General features: G+C 46.9%; 1 protein-coding gene across 2 annotated transcripts in view; it reads left to right on the top strand.

Annotated features, from left to right (window-relative positions):
- The window catches only part of TNN (tenascin N), a 53745-nt gene that overhangs the window by 22324 nt on the left and 11499 nt on the right, over positions 1–19922 (top strand). Inside the window, exons 8-16 of one of the 2 annotated variants that reach the window (XM_088016962.1) lie at positions 3110–3373; positions 6261–6524; positions 7194–7457; positions 8127–8390; positions 10756–11019; positions 13860–14123; positions 16257–16387; positions 17439–17571; positions 17975–18126. In XM_088016962.1, coding sequence (XP_087873088.1) covers positions 3110–3373; positions 6261–6524; positions 7194–7457; positions 8127–8390; positions 10756–11019; positions 13860–14123; positions 16257–16387; positions 17439–17571; positions 17975–18126 — 2000 coding nt within the window. The remainder of the gene's footprint in view (positions 1–3109; positions 3374–6260; positions 6525–7193; positions 7458–8126; positions 8391–10755; positions 11020–13859; positions 14124–16256; positions 16388–17438; positions 17572–17974; positions 18127–19922) is intronic. The other variant, XM_088016963.1, reaches the window with a different exon arrangement.

Genomic DNA, 19922 nt, shown 5'->3' with positions numbered 1-19922 from the left:
GCTTCCCCTGATAAGGAATAAATGTGATGGAAAGCCCAAGAGCCCGTCCTGTGGAGGGAGCCTGACTGTGATCCCAAACCTGCTTTGTTTTCCCTCCTTACTTGTTCAAACCCTTTCTGTGGAGCTTGTTCTTTCTTTCCACCCTTTGGATGACTGTTTTAGGCAGAAATAATAAAATGTTTTATTAGCTAAAAATAAGCAAATAACTGATCACTTTTAGTCCCCAACATGTATCATTTTAGTAATTATCCATACTTCATTTAAAGTTAAAGCTTCTCCCCACCATCCGCTTGGGCCGTTGGCAGGCTAACTGCCTGCCCTGGGAAGGAGACGTGCTCTAGCTTCTCTAGTATTTCCCTTCTGGTACTTCAGGCCCCCTCCTTCCAGGATGATAACTGGGATTTCTGACTCGTGTATGTTTGACACAGCTTGGAGAGAGGGCAGGGGGTCAGGAGGAGGAGAAGTAAGGAGTCTTACTTGATGGTAACAGTCACAGCTGCCCCAGGCCTGGCGGGGGTTAAAGCTAACGTTTTCCCTCATGGAGCACTTCTGCATGTTCTTCAGCCACCCTCCTACACTCCAGTCTTTCATCATAGTGATCCTGTTGGCAGATGCATCTCTTCTGCTGGTCACCCACTCCCTTTCTTCCATCTGCACATGTGGGTACACTCCAGTGCCCTTCTGGTGGGGGTCACCTCCTCCGTCTGGGTGAGCCTCTTGGACAGCTTCTAAAACCATCCCAAGTGGGCCTTTCCTTCCTTTCCTTGGGTCCAGAGGGAACAGCATGCACCTTTTGTCCATTCAACTGGATATACGGTCCTTTTGCAATGCTGCAGCCTCCAGTCATTCTGCATCAGAGCAAACAGCCGTTTTCTTGCCTCTTAGGTATTTTAGGCCCATTTCACCAGCCACCAGACACCAGCCCACGGTGTTTCCCAAGCCATGGGCAGAGTTTCTCAACCTTGACACTATTGAAATTTTTGGCTGGATAATTCTTTATTGCCAGGGTCGGTCTTGTGTACCGTAGGCTGTTTAGCAGGATTCCTGGCCTCTACCCATTAGACAGCAGGAGCCTCCCCATCTTACACTGAATTGTGACAACCACGTTGGTCTTGAGACCTTGCCAGTCATTCCTGGTTGAGAACACTTACTCCAGGGTATGTGTAACCAGCTCTGTAAGGGATCCCATTGCAAGTGCTTATTCGAGGTTAGGATCTCACCCATGAAGCTCACAGTGTAATTCTGCCCAAAGAAATCCACTCTTTTTTTTTTTACTTTAAATTTTTTATTGTTATGTTAATCACCATACATTACATCATTAGTTTTTGATGTAGTGTTCCATGATTCATTGTTTGTGCATAACACCCAGTGCTCCACGCAGAACGTGCCCTCTTTAATACCCGTCACCAGGCTAACCCATCCCCCCACGCCCCCTCTAGAACCCTCAGTTTATTTTTCAGAGTCCATCCTCTCTCATGGTTCATCTCCCCCTCTGACTTACTCCCCTTCATTCTTCCCCTCCTGCTATCTTCTTCTTTTTTTTTTCTTAACATATATTGCATTATTTGTTTCAGAGGTACAGATTTGTGATTCAACAGTCTTGCACAATTCACAGCGCTCACCGTAGCACATACCCTACCCAATGTCTATCACCCAGCCACCACATCCCTCCCACCCCCCACCACTCCAGCAACCTTCAGTTTGTTTCCTGAGATTAAGAATTCCTCATATCAGTGAGGTCATATGATACATGTTCTTTCTCTGATTGACTTATTTCAATCAGCATAACACCCTCCAGTTCCATCCACGTCGTTGCAAATGGCAAGATCTCATTCCTTTTGATGGCTGCATAATATTCCATTGTGTATATATACCACATCTCAAAGAAATCCACTCTTGAAGTCCCATCTCTTTGGCCTCTTGAACCTCTTTTTTTTTTTTTTTAAGATTTTATTTATTTATTTCCCAGAGAGGGAGAGTGAGCACAGGCAGGGGGAGTGGCAGGCAGAGGGAGAAGCAGGCTCCCTGCTAAGCAAGGATCCCGATTCGGGACTCCATCCCAGGACCTTGGGATCATGACCTGAGCCGAAGGCAGATGCTTAACCAACTGAGCCACACAGGTGTCCCTCCAACCTCTTTCATAGTCTGGAGATGGTAGTCAGCCAAGGGTCACAAGACTGTTGGTCCTGCCTTGGCTGTGGGCTCTCAGGTTGGAATGTGGATACCAGTTTTCTTGGGTTCACAGCCCAAACCAGGGTAAGAGAGTCCTGCTTGATCATACCATTGCACATCTGTGACAGAACCTAGAAGCAAGGACTTTAGGGGAATGACTTTTGCAATGAACTATTTGGAACAAAGACATGCTATTATTTTCTTGGTGACTCCATTTTTGAATACCTTCTGCGTGCATAATATGGAGGAGCATAATTTTCTTCATTCATAAAATATCAACAAGGTGATATCATTAATAATAGCTTATGGTCATTGGGCATCTAGTCTGTGCCAAGAATTGTCATAAAGGGCATATTATTATTAACTCAATATGGCAAGTATCCAGGATATACACTAATATTATCTTGCTCTGCCTTTTTTTTTCTATGGACACTAATATTCAATATTTTCAAGGCCCCTTTTTACATGATATTTTTTGTCTTGGTTTTCAGAGCCACTCAGGAAGATATGTACAATAGCTATTAAACCTATTTTATAAATGTAGAGAAGTGAGGTGACTTACCCAAGGTCATGAAACAAATTAGTAATATATGAAATTAGATGTGTGTATGGAACATTGGCACTCAAAGGAACTTTAAAGTCTGTGCAACCTCAACCCCAGGATTATAGATGATGAGGCTGAGGCCCAGCCAGAGGCAGCTGAGATGTGCAGGGCCATAGATTTTCTGACTCTGCATCTAGTGCTCATTCTACTGTCCTGTGCTGCCTCCTTGAGGATCCAAGAGTCCAACCATGGAGAGAAGATCTACGTCAATGAAACAACTGAAAACTGACATAAGAGATGGGAAAAACATAAGAACAGGAAACTGCTTCCCTCCATGCAGCATGGTCTAACTCTTTGGTGCTTGTTAATCGTGCACTTTAACTTTCCTTTCAGACATTGACAGCCCAACAAATTTGGTGACTGACCGGGTGACAGAGAACACGGCCACCATCTCGTGGGACCCAGTGCAAGCTGTCATTGACAAATACATGGTGCGCTACACCTCTGCTGATGGAGACACCAGGGAGGTTCCCGTGGGGAAGGAGAAGAGCAGCACTGTCCTGACGGGCCTGAGGCCAGGCATGGAGTACACTGTCCAGGTGTGGGCCCAGAAGGGGGCCCAGGAGAGCAAGAAGGCTGACACTAAGGCCCCAACAGGTAATGGAGCATTGTTCTTTGAGAATGTAAAACCTAAGCCTATGGCTGGTCAAGTTTTGTTTTCTTGCTTTGACACTGGCAGACTAGATGATCTATGAAAGGGCAGGATTGTGTCTCTTCATAAGAGACTGCACACACCATCCTTCATCTCCCTTTTACACATGATCTCAAACTAAGGAGCTCACCCTTGGCCTCATACTTTGGTCTTAGAAAGATAAATGGTGATTGGTCCCATCTACTCACCATTCCTCTGATTTGTGTTCAATCATTGAAATGTTTCTTTTTGAAAAGGAAAAGATAGGAAGAAACCATATATGTTAGCATCTGTGAGCCTAATACTTTAGGGAAATGGTTTTTGCTCTGATCTCTTTGGGACAAGGAAGGGTTATTGTTTTCTTAGTGGATAAGTCCTCTTGGGAACACTGTGTGCTCCATTCTGAAAATCCTAAGGTTGCACTTACATACTGTATTAGTTTATAATTTTTAAAGCTCTTTCATCTCACTTTACTCATTTTTAAAAAAGATTTTATTTATTTTAGAGAGAGAGGTGGTGGGGAGGGACAGAGGGAGAGGGAAAGAATCTCAAGTAGACTCCATGCTTAGCACGGAGCCTGATGCGGGGCTCCATCTCACAAACCTGAGATCAGAACCTGAGCCAAAATCAAGAGTTGGACACTTAACCAACTGAGCCACCCAGGTGCCCCTTCTCATTTTTTAAAGAACAGATTTATTGAGATATAATTTATTTTCCATAAAATGTAGTCTTTTAAAGCATATAATTCAGTGGTTTTTAGTATATTTACAGTTATGCAACTATCACTAGTATATCACTAGTATCTAATTCAGAAGGTTTTCCTTACTCTGAAAAGAAACTCCTTGCCCATTAGCAGTCACTCCCCATCCTAACCTCCCCCAGCCCTAGGAAACTATTACTTTCTGTCTCTATAGAGTTCCTTATTTTGGACATTTCATATAAATGTATCCATACAACCTGTGGCCTTTCATGACTGGCTTTATTCACTATACATAATATTTTCAAGGTTCATCCATGTTGTAGCATGTGTCAGTACTTTATTTTCTTGCCAAATAATATTCCTTTGTATGGATGTAACACATTGTGTTTATCCATTTGTCACTGATGAGCTTTTGGATTGTTTCCACTTTTTGGCTATTGTGAATAGGGATACTATGAGCATTTGTGTACAGATTTTTGTGTGGACGTGTTTTCAGTTCTTTGAGGTTTATACCCAGGAGGGGAATTGCTGGGTCACATGGTAACTCTATGTTTAAACTTTTCAGCAATGGCTAAATTGTTTCCAGAGTGGTGGCGTTATTTTATATACACACCAGCAACAAATGAGGGTTGTATTCCTCATTTACTTGGTCCTCAGAGGCATTTGGTGAGGTGGATAGCTCAGGGATCAATATCCCCATTTTATAGTTCAGAAACTGCAAGTACAGAGAAGTGAATAATTTTTATAAGTCATGAAATTAGCTGATGATTCATGGAGTCAGATTTGTGGAATATTCATGGAATATTATGGTACCTTAATATCTAGATAGCAAGGCCCACATTGTACAAAGAAAGAACTGAGGCTCAGCTAGAGGCAACAGAGCTAACTGTCCAGAGCCACAGCTGGCTGATAACAGAGCTGGGCCTAGATCCCTGGTCTGTTGGCTCTGCTCTGGGCTTTTCCTGCCCCTCTGCTCTGCATCTCTGGGCTGGAACAGAACCTCGTTCTTCAGACTCTGGATCTAGTGCTCATTCTACTGTCCTGTGCTGCCTCCTTGAGGATCCAAGAGTCCAGCCATGGAGAGAAGGTCTACGTCCATGAAACAACTGAAAACTGACATAAGAGATGGGAAAAATATAAGAACAGGAAACTGCCTCCCTCTAAGCAACATGGTCTAACTCTTTGGTGCTTGTTAATAGTACACTTTAACTTTCCTTTCAGATATTGACAGCCCAACAAATCTGGTGACTGACCAGGTGACAGAGGACACAGCCACCATTTCCTGGAATTCTGTGCAGGCTGTTATCGACAAGTACATAGTACGCTACACCTCTGCTGATGGAGACACCAGGGAGGTTCCTGTGGGGAAGGAGCAGAGCAGCGCCATCCTGACGGGCCTGAGGCCAGGTGTGGAGTACAAGGTCCAGGTGTGGGCCCAGAAGGGGGCCCGGGAGAGCAAGAAGGCCAACATGAAAGCTCCAACAGGTAACAAGAGAAAGATGGTCAATCGGAATTGAATTTTGAGCATGTGGATTTGAGTGTGCATGGTACCTAAGATGTGGTCTGGGATGAGAGACTTTGTAAAGAAAGTCCTAAAGATCAAAAAAGACAGTGAGTTCTACTAGTGATCTCAGTGGGCTCATAGCTGGTAGCCATCACTCTGCCTGATAGTGATGAGCTGCTCACAAAACCACTCAACCCACTAAAAGGGAGAAGTAAAGTTGTGCAGTGGCCATGTTTTCAGCAGACTCAGCAAAGATGTTATAGGCCCTGACCATTGCAATGCTGGTGATAATGCTTTTAGAATGATTGCCCCTGAAGTAGCCCTTGAGAAAATGAAAAACTGGGTACCTGAACATTGTGGCAGATGTTTAGTGATTGTTTTGATGTGCCATAATGTTGCTAAGAAGATGTCATTTCTCCCACATTCCAGGGAGCTGAAAGCCAAGAAAATATGTTAAGTTTGCAATGAGTAGTCTTTTGAAATTGGGAGCCAGGGGTTACTTTCTCCCTTGACTCCCAGCAGACTCTGGATGGGGAGACCATTGCCTTGTGCAGAGAGAGTCCTAGAAGATGAACATGACAGTGATGGGGTGGTGGGTATCTCTTCATGGCTTCAAAGCTTAGGCTTTTCCAAATATTTTTTTTAAAAGAAATTGACAGCCCCCAAAACCTGGTGACCGACCAGGTGACAGAGGACACGGCCACCATCTCCTGGGACCCGGTGCAAGCTGTCATCGACAGGTACATGGTGCGCTACACCTCTGCTGATGGGGACACCAGGGAGGTGTCCGTGGGGAAGGAGCAGAACAGCACCGTCCTGACGGGCCTGAGGCCAGGTGTGGAGTACACGGTCCAGGTGTGGGCCCAGAAGGGGGCCCGGGAGAGCAAGAAGGCCGACACCAAGGCCCCAACAGGTAACAAGAGAAAGATGGTCAATTGGAATTGAATTTTGAGCCTGTGGATTTGAGTGTGCATGGTACCTAAGATGTGGTCTGGGATGAGAGACTTTGTAAAGAAAGTCCTAAAGATCAAAAAAGACAGTGAGTTCTACTAGTGATCTCAGTGGGCTCATAGCTGGTAGCCATCACTCTGCCTGATAGTAATGAGCTGCTCCTGAAACCACTCAACCCACTAGAAGGGAGAAGTAAAGTTGTGCAGTGGCCATGTTTTCAGCAGACTCAGCAAAGATGTTATAGGCCCTGACCATTGCAATGCTGGTGATAATGCTTTTAGAATGATTGCCCATGAGGTAGCCCTTGAGAAAACGATAGATTGGGTACCCTGAACATCGTGACAGATGTTTAATGATTGTTTTGATGTGCCATAATGTTGCTAAGAAGATGTCATTTCTCCCACATTCCAGGGAGCTGAAAGCCAAGAAAATATGTTAAGTTTGCAATGAGTAGTCTTTTGAAATTGGGAGCCAGGGGTTACTTTCTCCCTTGACTCCCAGCAGACTCTGGATGGGGAGACCATTGCCTTGTGCAGAGAGAGTCCTAGAAGATGAACATGACAGTGATGGGGTGGTGGGTATCTCTTCATGGCTTCAAAGCTTAGGCTTTTCCAAATATTTCTTTTAAAAGAAATTGACAGCCCCCAAAACCTGGTGACCGACCAGGTGACAGAGGACACGGCCACCATCTCCTGGGACCCGGTGCAAGCTGTCATCGACAAGTACATGGTGCGCTACACCTCTGCTGATGGGGACACCAGGGAGGTGTCCGTGGGGAAGGAGCAGAACAGCACCGTCCTGACGGGCCTGAGGCCAGGTGTGGAGTACACGGTCCAGGTGTGGGCCCAGAAGGGGGCCCGGGAGAGCAAGAAGGCCGACACCAAGGCCCCAACAGGTAACAAGAGAAAGATGGTCAATTGGAATTGAATTTTGAGCCTGTGGATTTGAGTGTGCATGGTACCTAAGATGTGGTCTGGGATGAGAGACTTTGTAAAGAAAGTCCTAAAGATCAAAAAAGACAGTGAGTTCTACTAGTGATCTCAGTGGGCTCATAGCTGGTAGCCATCACTCTGCCTGATAGTAATGAGCTGCTCCCGAAACCACTCAACCCACTAGAAGGGAGAAGTAAAGTTGTGCAGTGGCCATGTTTTCAGCAGACTCAGCAAAGATGTTATAGGCCCTGACCATTGCAATGCTGGTGATAATGCTTTTAGAATGATTGCCCATGAGGTAGCCCTTGAGAAAACGATAGATTGGGTACCCTGAACATCGTGACAGATGTTTAATGATTGTTTTGATGTGCCATAATGTTGCTAAGAAGATGTCATTTCTCCCACATTCCAGGGAGCTGAAAGCCAAGAAAATATGTTAAGTTTGCAATGAGTAGTCTTTTGAAATTGGGAGCCAGGGGTTACTTTCTCCCTTGACTCCCAGCAGACTCTGGATGGGGAGACCATTGCCTTGTGCAGAGAGAGTCCTAGAAGATGAACATGACAGTGATGGGGTGGTGGGTATCTCTTCATGGCTTCAAAGCTTAGGCTTTTCCAAATATTTCTTTTAAAAGAAATTGACAGCCCCCAAAACCTGGTGACCGACCAGGTGACAGAGGACACGGCCACCATCTCCTGGGACCCGGTGCAAGCTGTCATCGACAAGTACATGGTGCGCTACACCTCTGCTGATGGGGACACCAGGGAGGTGTCCGTGGGGAAGGAGCAGAACAGCACCGTCCTGACGGGCCTGAGGCCAGGTGTGGAGTACACGGTCCAGGTGTGGGCCCAGAAGGGGGCCCGGGAGAGCAAGAAGGCCGACACCAAGGCCCCAACAGGTAACAAGAGAAAGATGGTCAATTGGAATTGAATTTTGAGCCTGTGGATTTGAGTGTGCATGGTACCTAAGATGTGGTCTGGGATGAGAGACTTTGTAAAGAAAGTCCTAAAGATCAAAAAAGACAGTGAGTTCTACTAGTGATCTCAGTGGGCTCATAGCTGGTAGCCATCACTCTGCCTGATAGTGATGAGCTGCTCACAAAACCACTCAACCCACTAAAAGGGAGAAGTAAAGTTGTGCAGTGGCCATGTTTTCAGCAGACTCAGCAAAGATGTTATAGGCCCTGACCATTGCAATGCTGGTGATAATGCTTTTAGAATGATTGCCCCTGAAGTAGCCCTTGAGAAAATGAAAAACTGGGTACCTGAACATCGTGGCAGATATTTAGTGATTGTTTTGATGTGCCATAATGTTGCTAAGAAGATGTCATTTCTCCCACATTCCAGGGAGCTGAAAGCCAAGAAAATATGTTAAGTTTGCAATGAGTAGTCTTTTGAAATTGGGAGCCAGGGGTTACTTTCTCCCTTGACTCCCAGCAGACTCTGGATGGGAAGATCATTGCCTTGTGCAGAGAGAGTCCTAGAAGATGAACATGACAGTGATGGGGTGGTGGGTATCTCTTCATGGCTTCAAAGCTTAGGCTTTTCCAAATATTTTTTTAAAAGAAATTGATAGCCCCCAAAACCTGGTGACCGACCAGGTGACAGAGGACACGGCCACCATCTCCTGGGACCCGGTGCAAGCTGTCATCGACAGGTACATGGTGCGCTACACCTCTGCTGATGGGGACACCAGGGAGGTGTCCGTGGGGAAGGAGCAGAACAGCACCGTCCTGACGGGCCTGAGGCCAGGCGTGGAGTACACGGTCCAGGTGTGGGCCCAGAAGGGGGCCCGGGAGGGCAAGAAGGCCGGCACCAAGGCCCCGACAGGTAAGGGAGCATTGTTCTTTGAGAATGTAATCCTAAGCCTATGGCTGGCCCAATTTGTTTTCTTGCTTTGACACTGGCCGACTAGATGATCAATGAAAGGGCAGGATGGTATCCTTCATAAGAGACTGCACACACTGTCCCTCACCTCCCTTTAACTCGTTTCCTTACAAGTTAGGTCCAAGTGGCATTTCCAAGCTACAGTTTTGCCATGGTCTTGTCCAGCGCCTCCTCCACTGAGTGCATGAATATTTCATCGTGGACAGTATTAAGGGTCTCTTATTGTGTTTTGAGTGGGGACAGAAAATTAAAATCAAATGTTGTTAATAATAACATGTTGAAAATTCAGCTTTGAAAAATTGACTTTACATCTACCAGAGCCAGTAGATATACGTGGGGTGCTTTAGCGTGAGTGAATCATGGTAATTCTGGTTTTAAGGGTCAGGATAACTTTTATGTTCTAGTTTGTTTGTGAAAGAGTTGTATGGCCATATATCTCTAGTGATTTAACCAGCTAACCAGCATTATAAGTGTATCTACAGTATGTAAAGCATATTCAAACTGTTTTTTTAAATTTTATTTTATTATGTTAATCACCATGCATTCCATCATTAGTTTTTGAGGTAGTGTTCCATGATTCATTGTTTGTGCATAACACCCAGTGCTCCATGCAGAATGTGCCCTCCTTAATACCCATCACCAGGCTAACCCATCCCCCCATCCCCCTCCCCTCTAGAACCCTCAGTTTGTTTCTCAGAGTCCGTAGTCTCTCATGGTTCATCTCCCCCTCCAATTTCCCCCTCTTCATTTTTCCCTTCCTACTATCTTCTTTTTCTTTTCTTTTTTTTTTTTTAACTTATACTGTATTATTTTTTAAAACTGGTTTTTAATTGGCTGATTCATTTAACAAGGTACGTTGAGCATTTACCATGTGCTCTGTTCTCTATGAGGCTGTGGGAACCCTGAGGGGATAGGAGGTAGCCCTCTGCCTCTAGGAGCTGACATTTGCATCTGGCTATTAGAATCATCTTGTATGCAATCAGAGGTCTTCGTTGACAAGATGCTAGAAGCAAAATTATTACTGCTTGTGAGCATGGGCTGTGTCTTCAACTGGGCCCTGCATGCTACCTAACACCATGCCTTGTACCTAGTGGGAGTTTGACATTCGCTTACTAAGTAAATAATGAGACTTGTTTTATTATTAAACTCTTAGTGGAGGTAATAGTATAGATTTGTAGCTTTTGGTCTACTGTGCTTTCTTCTTGGGGAGTCAAAGTCTGTCTGGGGAGAGAAGATGCATCTCAATTAAGCAGTTAGAGCATAGGTGAGGGAGGAACCACAAAACATGAGAGGATCTCACCCCAAGCAAAATGACCCTGAGATTCTGTACTCTGAGGCCTATTAATAGTGTATGTTGAGCAGTACTTTTCCTTCTAGATATTGACAGCCCCAAAAACCTGGTGACCAACCAGGTGACAGAGAACACGGCCACCATCTCCTGGGACCCAGTGCAAGCTGTCATTGACAAGTACATGGTGCGTTACACCTCTGCCAATGGGGACACCAGGGAGGTTCCCGTGGGGAAGGAGCAGAGCAGCGCCATCCTGACGGACCTGAGGCCAGGTGTGGAGTACACGGTCCAGGTGTGGGCCCAGAAGGGGACCCGGGAGAGCAAGAAGGCCGACACCAAGGCCCCGACAGGTAACAGGAGGGAGGAGAAAAGAAACTCAGGTCATCACCGTGGGCTGACCTATTGCTGAATTATACCACTGCTGCTTTTGGGGTCTGTGACCAGGAACTGTGTTAGGAAAGTTTGCTGTAAAAAACTTCATTCACCTAAAAAAAATCAAAGTGTAGTCATGGACTCAGTACTGAGCAGTCCTGTGATGGTCTTAAAACCCTTTCCCCAAGCCTGTGCGGCTTTAACCGCTCTGCCTCTCAGTGAAAAACCGTGGGTTAGGGAATTGTTTTCTGACAGGCTGTTTTACGTAGGTTTGACTTAATAGTGGTGTGTAGTTTAGAGGAGCAAGTGTTACCTTGGCAGGTTGCAGCTCTGTGTTCGTTTCAACACACAGTTAAGTTTTGATGAGCATCTTCTAAAGGCCAGGCCTGGGATACAGTGGCAAAAACAAATATGATTCCTGCTCTCTTAAAGTCCGGTGGGAAAGATAGACAATCAACAAGCAAACAAACTATAACTGTAAACTATGGTCAGTTCTATGAAGGAGATGAACATGGTGCGGGTATAAAGAATAACAGGGTAGGGATGTTTCTTAGAAGGGATAGAATGAGTAATAGTTAAGATCCACATTGACAGGAACATCCACATAGCACTTGCTTACACAAGAAAGAAGTTTATTCTTGTCTTGTGGGATGGTCAGAGGACAGGTGGGCCAGGCTGGTATGGTAGTTCCATGGCACGAGAGAGCCAGGCTCCTTCTGTAATGCTGTTCGGTCATCCCTAGGGAGTTGCCTCCATCTCTAAAGTCATCCTCCACCCTCATTCCAGCAGTGGAAAGGGAAGGGCAGGGCTGGAACATTGCACACGTTCTTCGCTTCTTCTCCCGTTCCACTGGCCAGATCCAAGACACAGTGCCAGACCTCACGACAGGAGAGGCTGGGGAAATGAAGTCTTTAGCGGGATGATGACGTGCCCAGCCGACACTTCTGTTCTACTGTCACATCCAACAGAGTGGCCACTGGCTGCATGGGACTCCTTAAATGTTAACGAATTAGAAGTAATTAAATGATTTTCAAAGTTGTGCATTTCAAGCGGTCAATAGCCACATTGGTTAATGGCTACCGTATTGGACACTACACAATATTACCATCATTACAGAGAGATCCATTGGACAATATGCTCATGGAAGAAGGGGAGAATGGATAGTGGGAAAAACCCGCCATTTGTGGCAGAGGGAAGGGTGTGCGTGACGGCCCCTGAGGCACGGCTAAGATGGCAGCAGAACCGTGAGGGGGGCTGGTGTGGCTGGGGCACAGAGCGGGAGAGAGGGAAGTGGCATGGGGTGAGGTGGGAAGGAGGCAGGGTCACTCAAACAGGACCACATGGCGCCTGCGAGAGGGAGCGTGTTACATTTATCAGAAGAAGAGCAACATGATGTGATGTTTGTTTAAAAAAGGTTGTTCGGGCCACAGTGAGGAGGATCCACGGAGGACATGACAGGAGTAGCATGAGGAGGGTTAGTGAAGAGTCCAGTGTAAAATCCGGGAGAGAGGGGGCAAAGGCCATTGGGAAAGAGGGGGAGCAACATGGAAGGGTTGGGGCAGCATTGTCTGAGAGGGGAGACTGAGAGATAAATAGGCTCAGGGAGGAAGGTGAAGACTTTTAGACATTTAAACTGGAGAAACTTGTGAGATTCCTTGGTTGATTGAATGATTTACTTATTGATCCCACAAATAGCGGTCGAGTGTCCAGTACATGTGAGGCACTGTGGTGGATAGGCGGTTGTAGGTGCAACCGGGGGGGCTCACATGTTGGGAAGCACAGAGCATTGGTTGGTATTCAAAGCCATGGACATGGATGAGGTCACTAAGGGAGGAGTGTAGAGAGAGGAAAAGGGGGAGCCTCCAGTGCTCCAACATTTCCAGGTTGCTGACAGAGGAGACCAAGGAAGGGTCAGGCCATGAGGAGAAAACCAGGGGAGGGTGTGGTCATGGAAGTTAAGAGCTGAGAGAGTTTTAAGACAGAGGGAGGGGATCAGCTCTGCCAAATGCTGCTCAAAAGTCCAGAAAGGTGAGGATGGCTAGTGTCTATCGGATTTGGCGAAGTTGGGGGTGCCGTATTCTAGGGGTTTTACTGGCGTGCTATGGAAAAGTGCCAAACTTCATTGAATCGAGGAGTGAATTGGAGGGGAGGAGTGAAGTGAAGGTGAACCCTGTTCTCTTGAGAAGTCTGTCAGCTAAGGGGTGCAGAGGGGCAGGAGGTCCTAGAGCTTGTAGTCTGGGAATGATGACAGTAGAGAAGGAGAGACCAGGGGTGCCGGAGAGAGTGCACATGAAAAGGAGACACGTCCTTCAGAAGACGGGAGGCTTCACAACTCAGAGCAAAGACGGGCTCATTTGGGTTTTAACACAAGAAAACAGCAGGATCTTGGGCAAGACTTTTCATTTCTCTGGGCCTCCATGCTCCCCTTTGATAAAAGACAAGAAGTTTGGAAGATCTAACTTCTCAGCTCTAAGATTCTGTGAACAAAATAACCAGGTACCATGGAGATAATGAAGAGGTCGTTTCGACAGCCATTGAGGTGGCTTATCTTGTTGCGCAGGAGACTTTTTTTGTTACTTCTGTGGAAACTAGAGAGATAGAAAATTTCCATATTGATGAACTTGCAGAAGATCTAATTCCTCCCAGTTGTAATATCCAATGGTTTGTTTCCCTGCAAAATGGAAACCAGGGGCCTTTCACTCCTGTGTTCAATAGAATTATATCATTATTAAAGATAACTTGAATGGAGGGCTCCTGGTGGTGGGGTGGTGGGATGGCCTCCTTTAGCTCTAAAATTTGACCTTTCCTTTTCAAAAAGAAATTGACAGCCCCCAAAACCTGGTGACCAACCGGGTGACAGAGGACACGGCCACCATCTCCTGGGACCCGGTGCAAGCCGTCATCGACAAGTACATGGTGCGCTACACCTCTGCTGATGGGGACACCAGGGAGGTGTCCGTGGGGAAGGAGCAGAGCAGCGCCATCCTGATGGGCCTGAGGCCAGGCGTGGAGTACACGGTCCAGGTGTGGGCCCAGAAGGGGGCCCGGGAGAGCGAGAAGGCTGACACCAAGGCCCTGACAGGTACTGTAAGGGCATGGGACAAGGAACCGTGTACATCCATCAGGACAGTCTTCCTCCATCCCTGGGGGTGCGGAGAGGGGCAGGGAGGGCAGCTCTTTTGCCTGAGGCCATTCCTCAGAGGGGTTCCCTCTTTCCCTTTCTGAGGTACTATGTGGGCGAGACTGCTCTGCTTAAGAAGAGCGTAGAGGAGACAGAGTGAAAGTAAACCCGTGCGGCTCTTCCAGGGGCTTGTGCAAACGTAGCCTCCCTCACTGTCCACCCCGCTCAGCTCTCAGGCTCTCTGCTTGGGTGTTCGAACCTGCTTGGCCTCAGCTCCAGTTCGGAGAAGAGAGAGAGGCAAGGAAGCCCTTCTGTCTCCATCTCCCTCACTGGGACCTGGGAAGGTCACTGGACCCTCTCTGACATCCTCAAGCCTCTGTGGACAGTCTGGGCAAGGCCTGGCCTTCCCCTCTGTGGCCGGTACACCGTGTGTGACCCCTGGACTTAGAGGTGCCTTGAATTTCTTGATCAGTTACAAATAGCAGGGGTTTTTATTTTTATTTTTTTTTTTAAGATTTTATTTATTTACTTGACCGAGAGAGACACAGCGAGAGAGGGAACACAAGCAGGGGGAGCGGGAGAGGGAGAAGCAGGCTTCCCGCAGAGTGGGGTTTTTAAATAAAAAAAAGTAAAGTATACTTACAGTAAAAATTTTCAAACTAAACAAAAGTATATAGAAAGAAAAACTCCGTAATGCCCAGTTGAGGTTCTCCAGAGACAACCAGTCTCTCTTTCCCTCCCTCTCTCTGTCTCCCTTGTTCCTTTCTTCCTCTGTTCCTTCATTATCTTCTCTTTGCTTCACTCTTGCCATTTTTAAAGATGACTGTATTACCATCTTTTTGCCTCACAGAAATGTGGTAGTAACCAAGACAGACCTCTCAAGCCTGTAACCAGGGGATTGGTGGGCAGAGAAGTAGCAGAGACCAGCTTAAGATACTTAAATAGTTAAGGTTTTTGCTTTAATTTCTGAAAGCAGGAAATTCAGTTTTGCAGTGGTGGAAAGAATAAAATCCGTACCAGATGTTACACTTTAGAGAGTCAGACCAAGCTGATATTACCGAAACTCAAAATTTGTCAAAACATCCTAATTCAAAACAACAGCTGCCTGATTTCTATTAAAATATCGCAATTCCGTTCTCAGCTGAAATGCTACTGGGGAGAAAATAGCCTCGAGACATCTTTTTTGGGAACCTCTAAATTAAAATCATCTTCTGTGATGATTTTTCAAAATGGAAATTTTCATTCAGTATCTTATTTGGTTTAAAAAAATGAGCCATCTGACCAATTAATATGGTGTTGACTGGAATTTTTGCTGAGACTGAGTTTCTCTGGTCTCCCGTGTGCACGTACACAGCCCCGTGTTCAGAGTCAGAGGAAAGGCTCTGCTTTCCCTCCACCTCTTGTTCCCTTTCTCTTTCTCTCCTTCACACAAGCACCCCCCTGCTTTCCCAGGCTTTCTGTACAGGGTAAGCATCTAAGACCACATATTTCGTGATGTAAGAGATAGAACTTTATATTTCTATGCCAACTTAATGTTTATCACATTCTGCTTGTTGGTCAGAATCTCAGTAAATTTAGGGTCATGCTCCCTCCCCCGGGCTGTATGTAACGTCTTGGTTAGTTTCTCAGTTGCCGGGCAGGGGGAGGTGGGCATCCAGGGGTTCGGTCATCTTTCCAGGTAGGTGTTTGCTGAGCCCCCGGTTTCTGCGCACAGGGCCTTCTGCACTGTCTCAGCATCCCACGGCACCTTGGGAGCCCCGCCATCCCTGAGAACCCAACTGCTAATCTAGATTGCTTATACCCACCACTCTTGGAGAATCTGTGTGGGGGGTGGGTGTGGGAGCACAGATTCACTCTGTCTGCCACCCACCCAACCCCCAACTTCCTTAATCCCCTTGTCCTCAGTAGGTGGGTGCTTTTGGAAACAGAGGTCATAAGGAGCTGGTGGCAAGGAAGAGCAGAGACTGCTACTTGCTGGAAGGGTGGAAAAGAAATGGGAGGAGAAGTAGGGAGAAGTACGTTAACACGTCAAAAATTATCTTGCCCCGGTTACAATAATACTTAGTAATCATAATTACTTGACTTTATCTACAGACATTGACCCTCCCAGAAACCTTCATCCATCTGCTGTAACCCAGTCCGGAGGGGTGCTGACCTGGACAGCCCCCTCTGCTCAGATCGACGGCTACATTCTCACCTACCAGTTCCCTGATGGCACTGTTAAGGTACTGGAAACTTCTTGTTTGTTCTCTTGGTGCCCATGGCCCCCCTCCATATGAAGCACCTGACTTGGGCCCACCAGCTCGATTGCTGGTATGATGGTGACCTGCTGAGAAATGAGTTGATCCTTAGTGATCATCTGCTGTGGTAAGGGAAGGTGCTACGCAGGGTTATTTGTCGACATCATCCTACATGTGGTCTCATTTCACAGGACTCACTTGTATGTCTGTCCCTAGCTGACCACTGTGTATTCACTGGCCACACATCTGTCCCATGTTATTGTGTTTATTGTTTGTCTTTCCCAATTCATGCTAGCCCAATGAGGACAGGGGCTTTTTGTCTGTGTTACTATCACTGTATCTAAAGTGCTTAGAACCTGGCACACGAGGGGCACTTAGTACATATTTATCGAATGAATCAATTAACCCTGACTTCAAGAGTTATACCTCCCACCTGGAATCTGAGGACCAGCAAATTTGGTAACTTGTTCTGATGGAAAATTCTTCTTTCTTCTTGGCAAGAAAGAGGGAGGAAGGGGAAAAGGAAGGGCACTTTGATTTATTCATGATCTCAATGATTACTTACAATAGCCCTTCAAGGGAAGTTAGCCCTCTCTTCACAGAGGGAATAAGATAGGTTCAGAAGGAAGTGTTGAAAGGCCAACTATGGCCCCGCCTCACAGATATCAGCGGTCACTTTTTTCCCCCTTATTAGCTTGTCAGCCCAGTGTCGCCAGCCTTGGTGGCTGTAGTTGGTGTCCTGGCATACGTCTGGAGGCCGAGTTGGCCAGGAGACCTGGAGGGTGCTCGCCCAGGGGCAGGACCTGGTACTGGCTCTCTGTGAGGGCTCCCAGCAGGGCTGAGTCTCCATGGCACCACCCTCCAGGGAAGCTGCTGGGACCCACCGGGACTCTGGGGGCCACCAAGCCCTCAAAGAAACCAAACATTGTCTTCTCAGAGAACTCCTGTCACTAGCACCAGGGAATGCTGTCGACACCTTGGGCATGGGGGATGACACACTGACTGTCTCCTGTCTCTTGTCTCCTTTGTTTGGTAGGAGGTACAGCTTGGAAGAGGGGATGAGAAGCTTGAATTGCGAGGCCTTGAGCAGGGCATCACCTACCCTGTCTCCTTGGTCGCCTTTAAGGGTGATCGCCAGAGCAGGAATGTGTCTACCACCCTTTCCACAGGTAATGTGGACCCCTGCACTCTGAACGAGAACATGGTAGAGGACAAGCGTCGGAGAGCTCAGAAGAGGTGTCCAAGGAGGAGCGAGTGGACAGAGTGATGGATTTCTCTGGAAATGGGGCAATAGAAATATGGTTATGGGTTCAGATGAAATCCATCTCATGGTAGAAAGACTAAAGGGGGAGCAGAACAGAATGTTATTTTGTGGGACTTAGGGCAGGAGGTGATTTCTAGTACATTTGAAGGGTTTGATGAGAGCGGGTGCATGAGAAAAATAAGATCTTAGTGAAGAGTTGGAAGAAGCAACGTAGTAGGAGGTTAAAACAAAATAAATTATCTTAAATAGCCCCCCTCCTTCTTCCTTGCCCTTCTCCTAAAGACACCATCTCTCTGCTTGACTCCTAGTTGGTGCGCGTTTTCCACACCCTTCAGACTGCAGTCAAGTTCAGCAGAACAGCAATGTCGCCAGTGGTCTGTACACCATCTACTTGCATGGTGACACCAGCCGGCCCCTGCAGGTGTACTGTGACATGGACACCGACGGAGGCGGCTGGATTGTGAGTCTAGGAGCATTGGTGGCTTGTGCTTGTTTTTAGAGCGATTCCAGCCCCAGCCACACCCCCACCGCACCCTCCCTGGAAGTACTTCACACCTGGGATAGAGCAGCCTTTGTTGAACGAAGGTTAATGATTTGTGGAGGCTGTGGGTTAATCAGCATCTAATAATGCCCTCTGTGTATGCATCACCTCCATTTTCTTCTCTTCCAAGCCCTGTCATAAACATGACTCTCCCACAGAAGCTTTCAAGTAAGTGACAGAGGTTATTCTTCCCCTTTTATAGATAGGTAAATTGAGGCCCGCAGGGAGAAGTGCCTTGGCACGTTACAAGAGTTAATGACAAAAGGTGGGACCAGATTTCAGGACCCCTGCCTCCCAGATCGTTGGTTTTCCCTGTGGGTCTTCTCTGGCCATCCAAGATGGAAACGCATGACCTCTCTGGGCCTCGGGCCTCTGAGCTAAAGCCCTTTGTCCAGGTTCTTCATCCTGCTCTGAGGATCAGAAGCAAAACTTTGGTTTGAAGGGCTGAAGCCTGAAAGAGGGAAACTTGGCAATGTGCTGATGGCCCTGCTTCCGTGTGGAGGTTTTATTCCCTTGGGTCATTGTCCGCTTATGCCCTGTGGCACCTACTTGGATTGCTGTGGCCTGATCCAGTTATATGATGAGCTGCCTTTGAGGGTTGCCATCTGCCTCCCTGCCGCCTCCTCCCCACGCCTGAAGAGATAGAGGCTCTCACCACCCCAAACCAGCCTGCAGCCTTACTGCTGTGCATCCGCCAGCTCACTGTTGTGAGGAGAAATCATGAGCCCCTAGTGCTCAAACTACATTCATTTACACGTTCTCTCAGGGGTCTGCGAAAGCAAAGACACTTGAGCAACCGTGGATAAAATGATCCCATCAGGAAGCAGTAGTGAAGAAAACTTATTATCCGCACAGCTGCATCTGGTGGCTGAAAGGCAGTAACTGGATTGGATGGGTGGAAGGAAATTCCTGATTGATTTATACAAATAACCGAACAGAATGGAACGTGGGAGGGTCTTGCACCTGAGCAGACCCATAAGGCTGTACCTGCTGCTTTTCATCAGCACCGTTGTAAGCGTTCAGTCTCTTCAGGCTCGAAGCCAGTTTCCTGCCTTGTGCCCATAACTGACCACTGGCAGAATGTTTGGGTTGTCTCCTGTGGCCTTTTTGAAAACTAGGCTTCCCTGGGGAAGGAGACATTTGTCCAGGGCAACCTCTAGAAAGACACCTGTCAGTCTGTCTGTCTGGGAATACCCCTGATTTTTTCCACAAGTATTTATTGAGTGCCTACTATGTGTCAAGCACTGTTTTATATACTCAAGAACCAGCCGTGAACCAAACAGACCCAAATCCCTGCCCTCAACGAGCTTGCCTTCTACAGCTTGCTCATGCAAATGACACTTACCAGGACGCTGAGGTCAGTTCCAGAAATAATCAAATCACTCTGCGTTCTAACCAACACCAGTCCCTCACCCCCCTGCCAAGTCTTGTTTTCTGACCCAAACTCCTGAAGGTAATACAGGAACTGAGATTCTATAGGGGTCTCCTCAAAGCTACCACAGTCCCCAAAACACCTGAGTCCTGAAAACTTCTACACCAGATCTTTTACTGACAGTTTCCATGGTTTTGGGCTCGAGAATCTTTTGTCGCTGAGAGATGACCTTAGTACACTACTCTTTTATTTTCTAAAAAGATTTTATTTATTTAAAGAGAGAGAGTGCACATGAGTGGGGGGAGGGGCAGAGGGGGAGAATCTTAAGCAGACACCCCGCTGA

Source organism: Eumetopias jubatus, unplaced genomic scaffold (genome assembly GCF_037043125.1).
Source record: "Eumetopias jubatus isolate StellerSeaLion01/CBP00866 unplaced genomic scaffold, mEumJub1_p1.0 scaffold_12, whole genome shotgun sequence".
Classification (NCBI taxonomy): Eukaryota; Metazoa; Chordata; class Mammalia; order Carnivora; family Otariidae; genus Eumetopias; species Eumetopias jubatus.
This window is presented reverse-complemented; position numbering and strand designations above follow the sequence as displayed.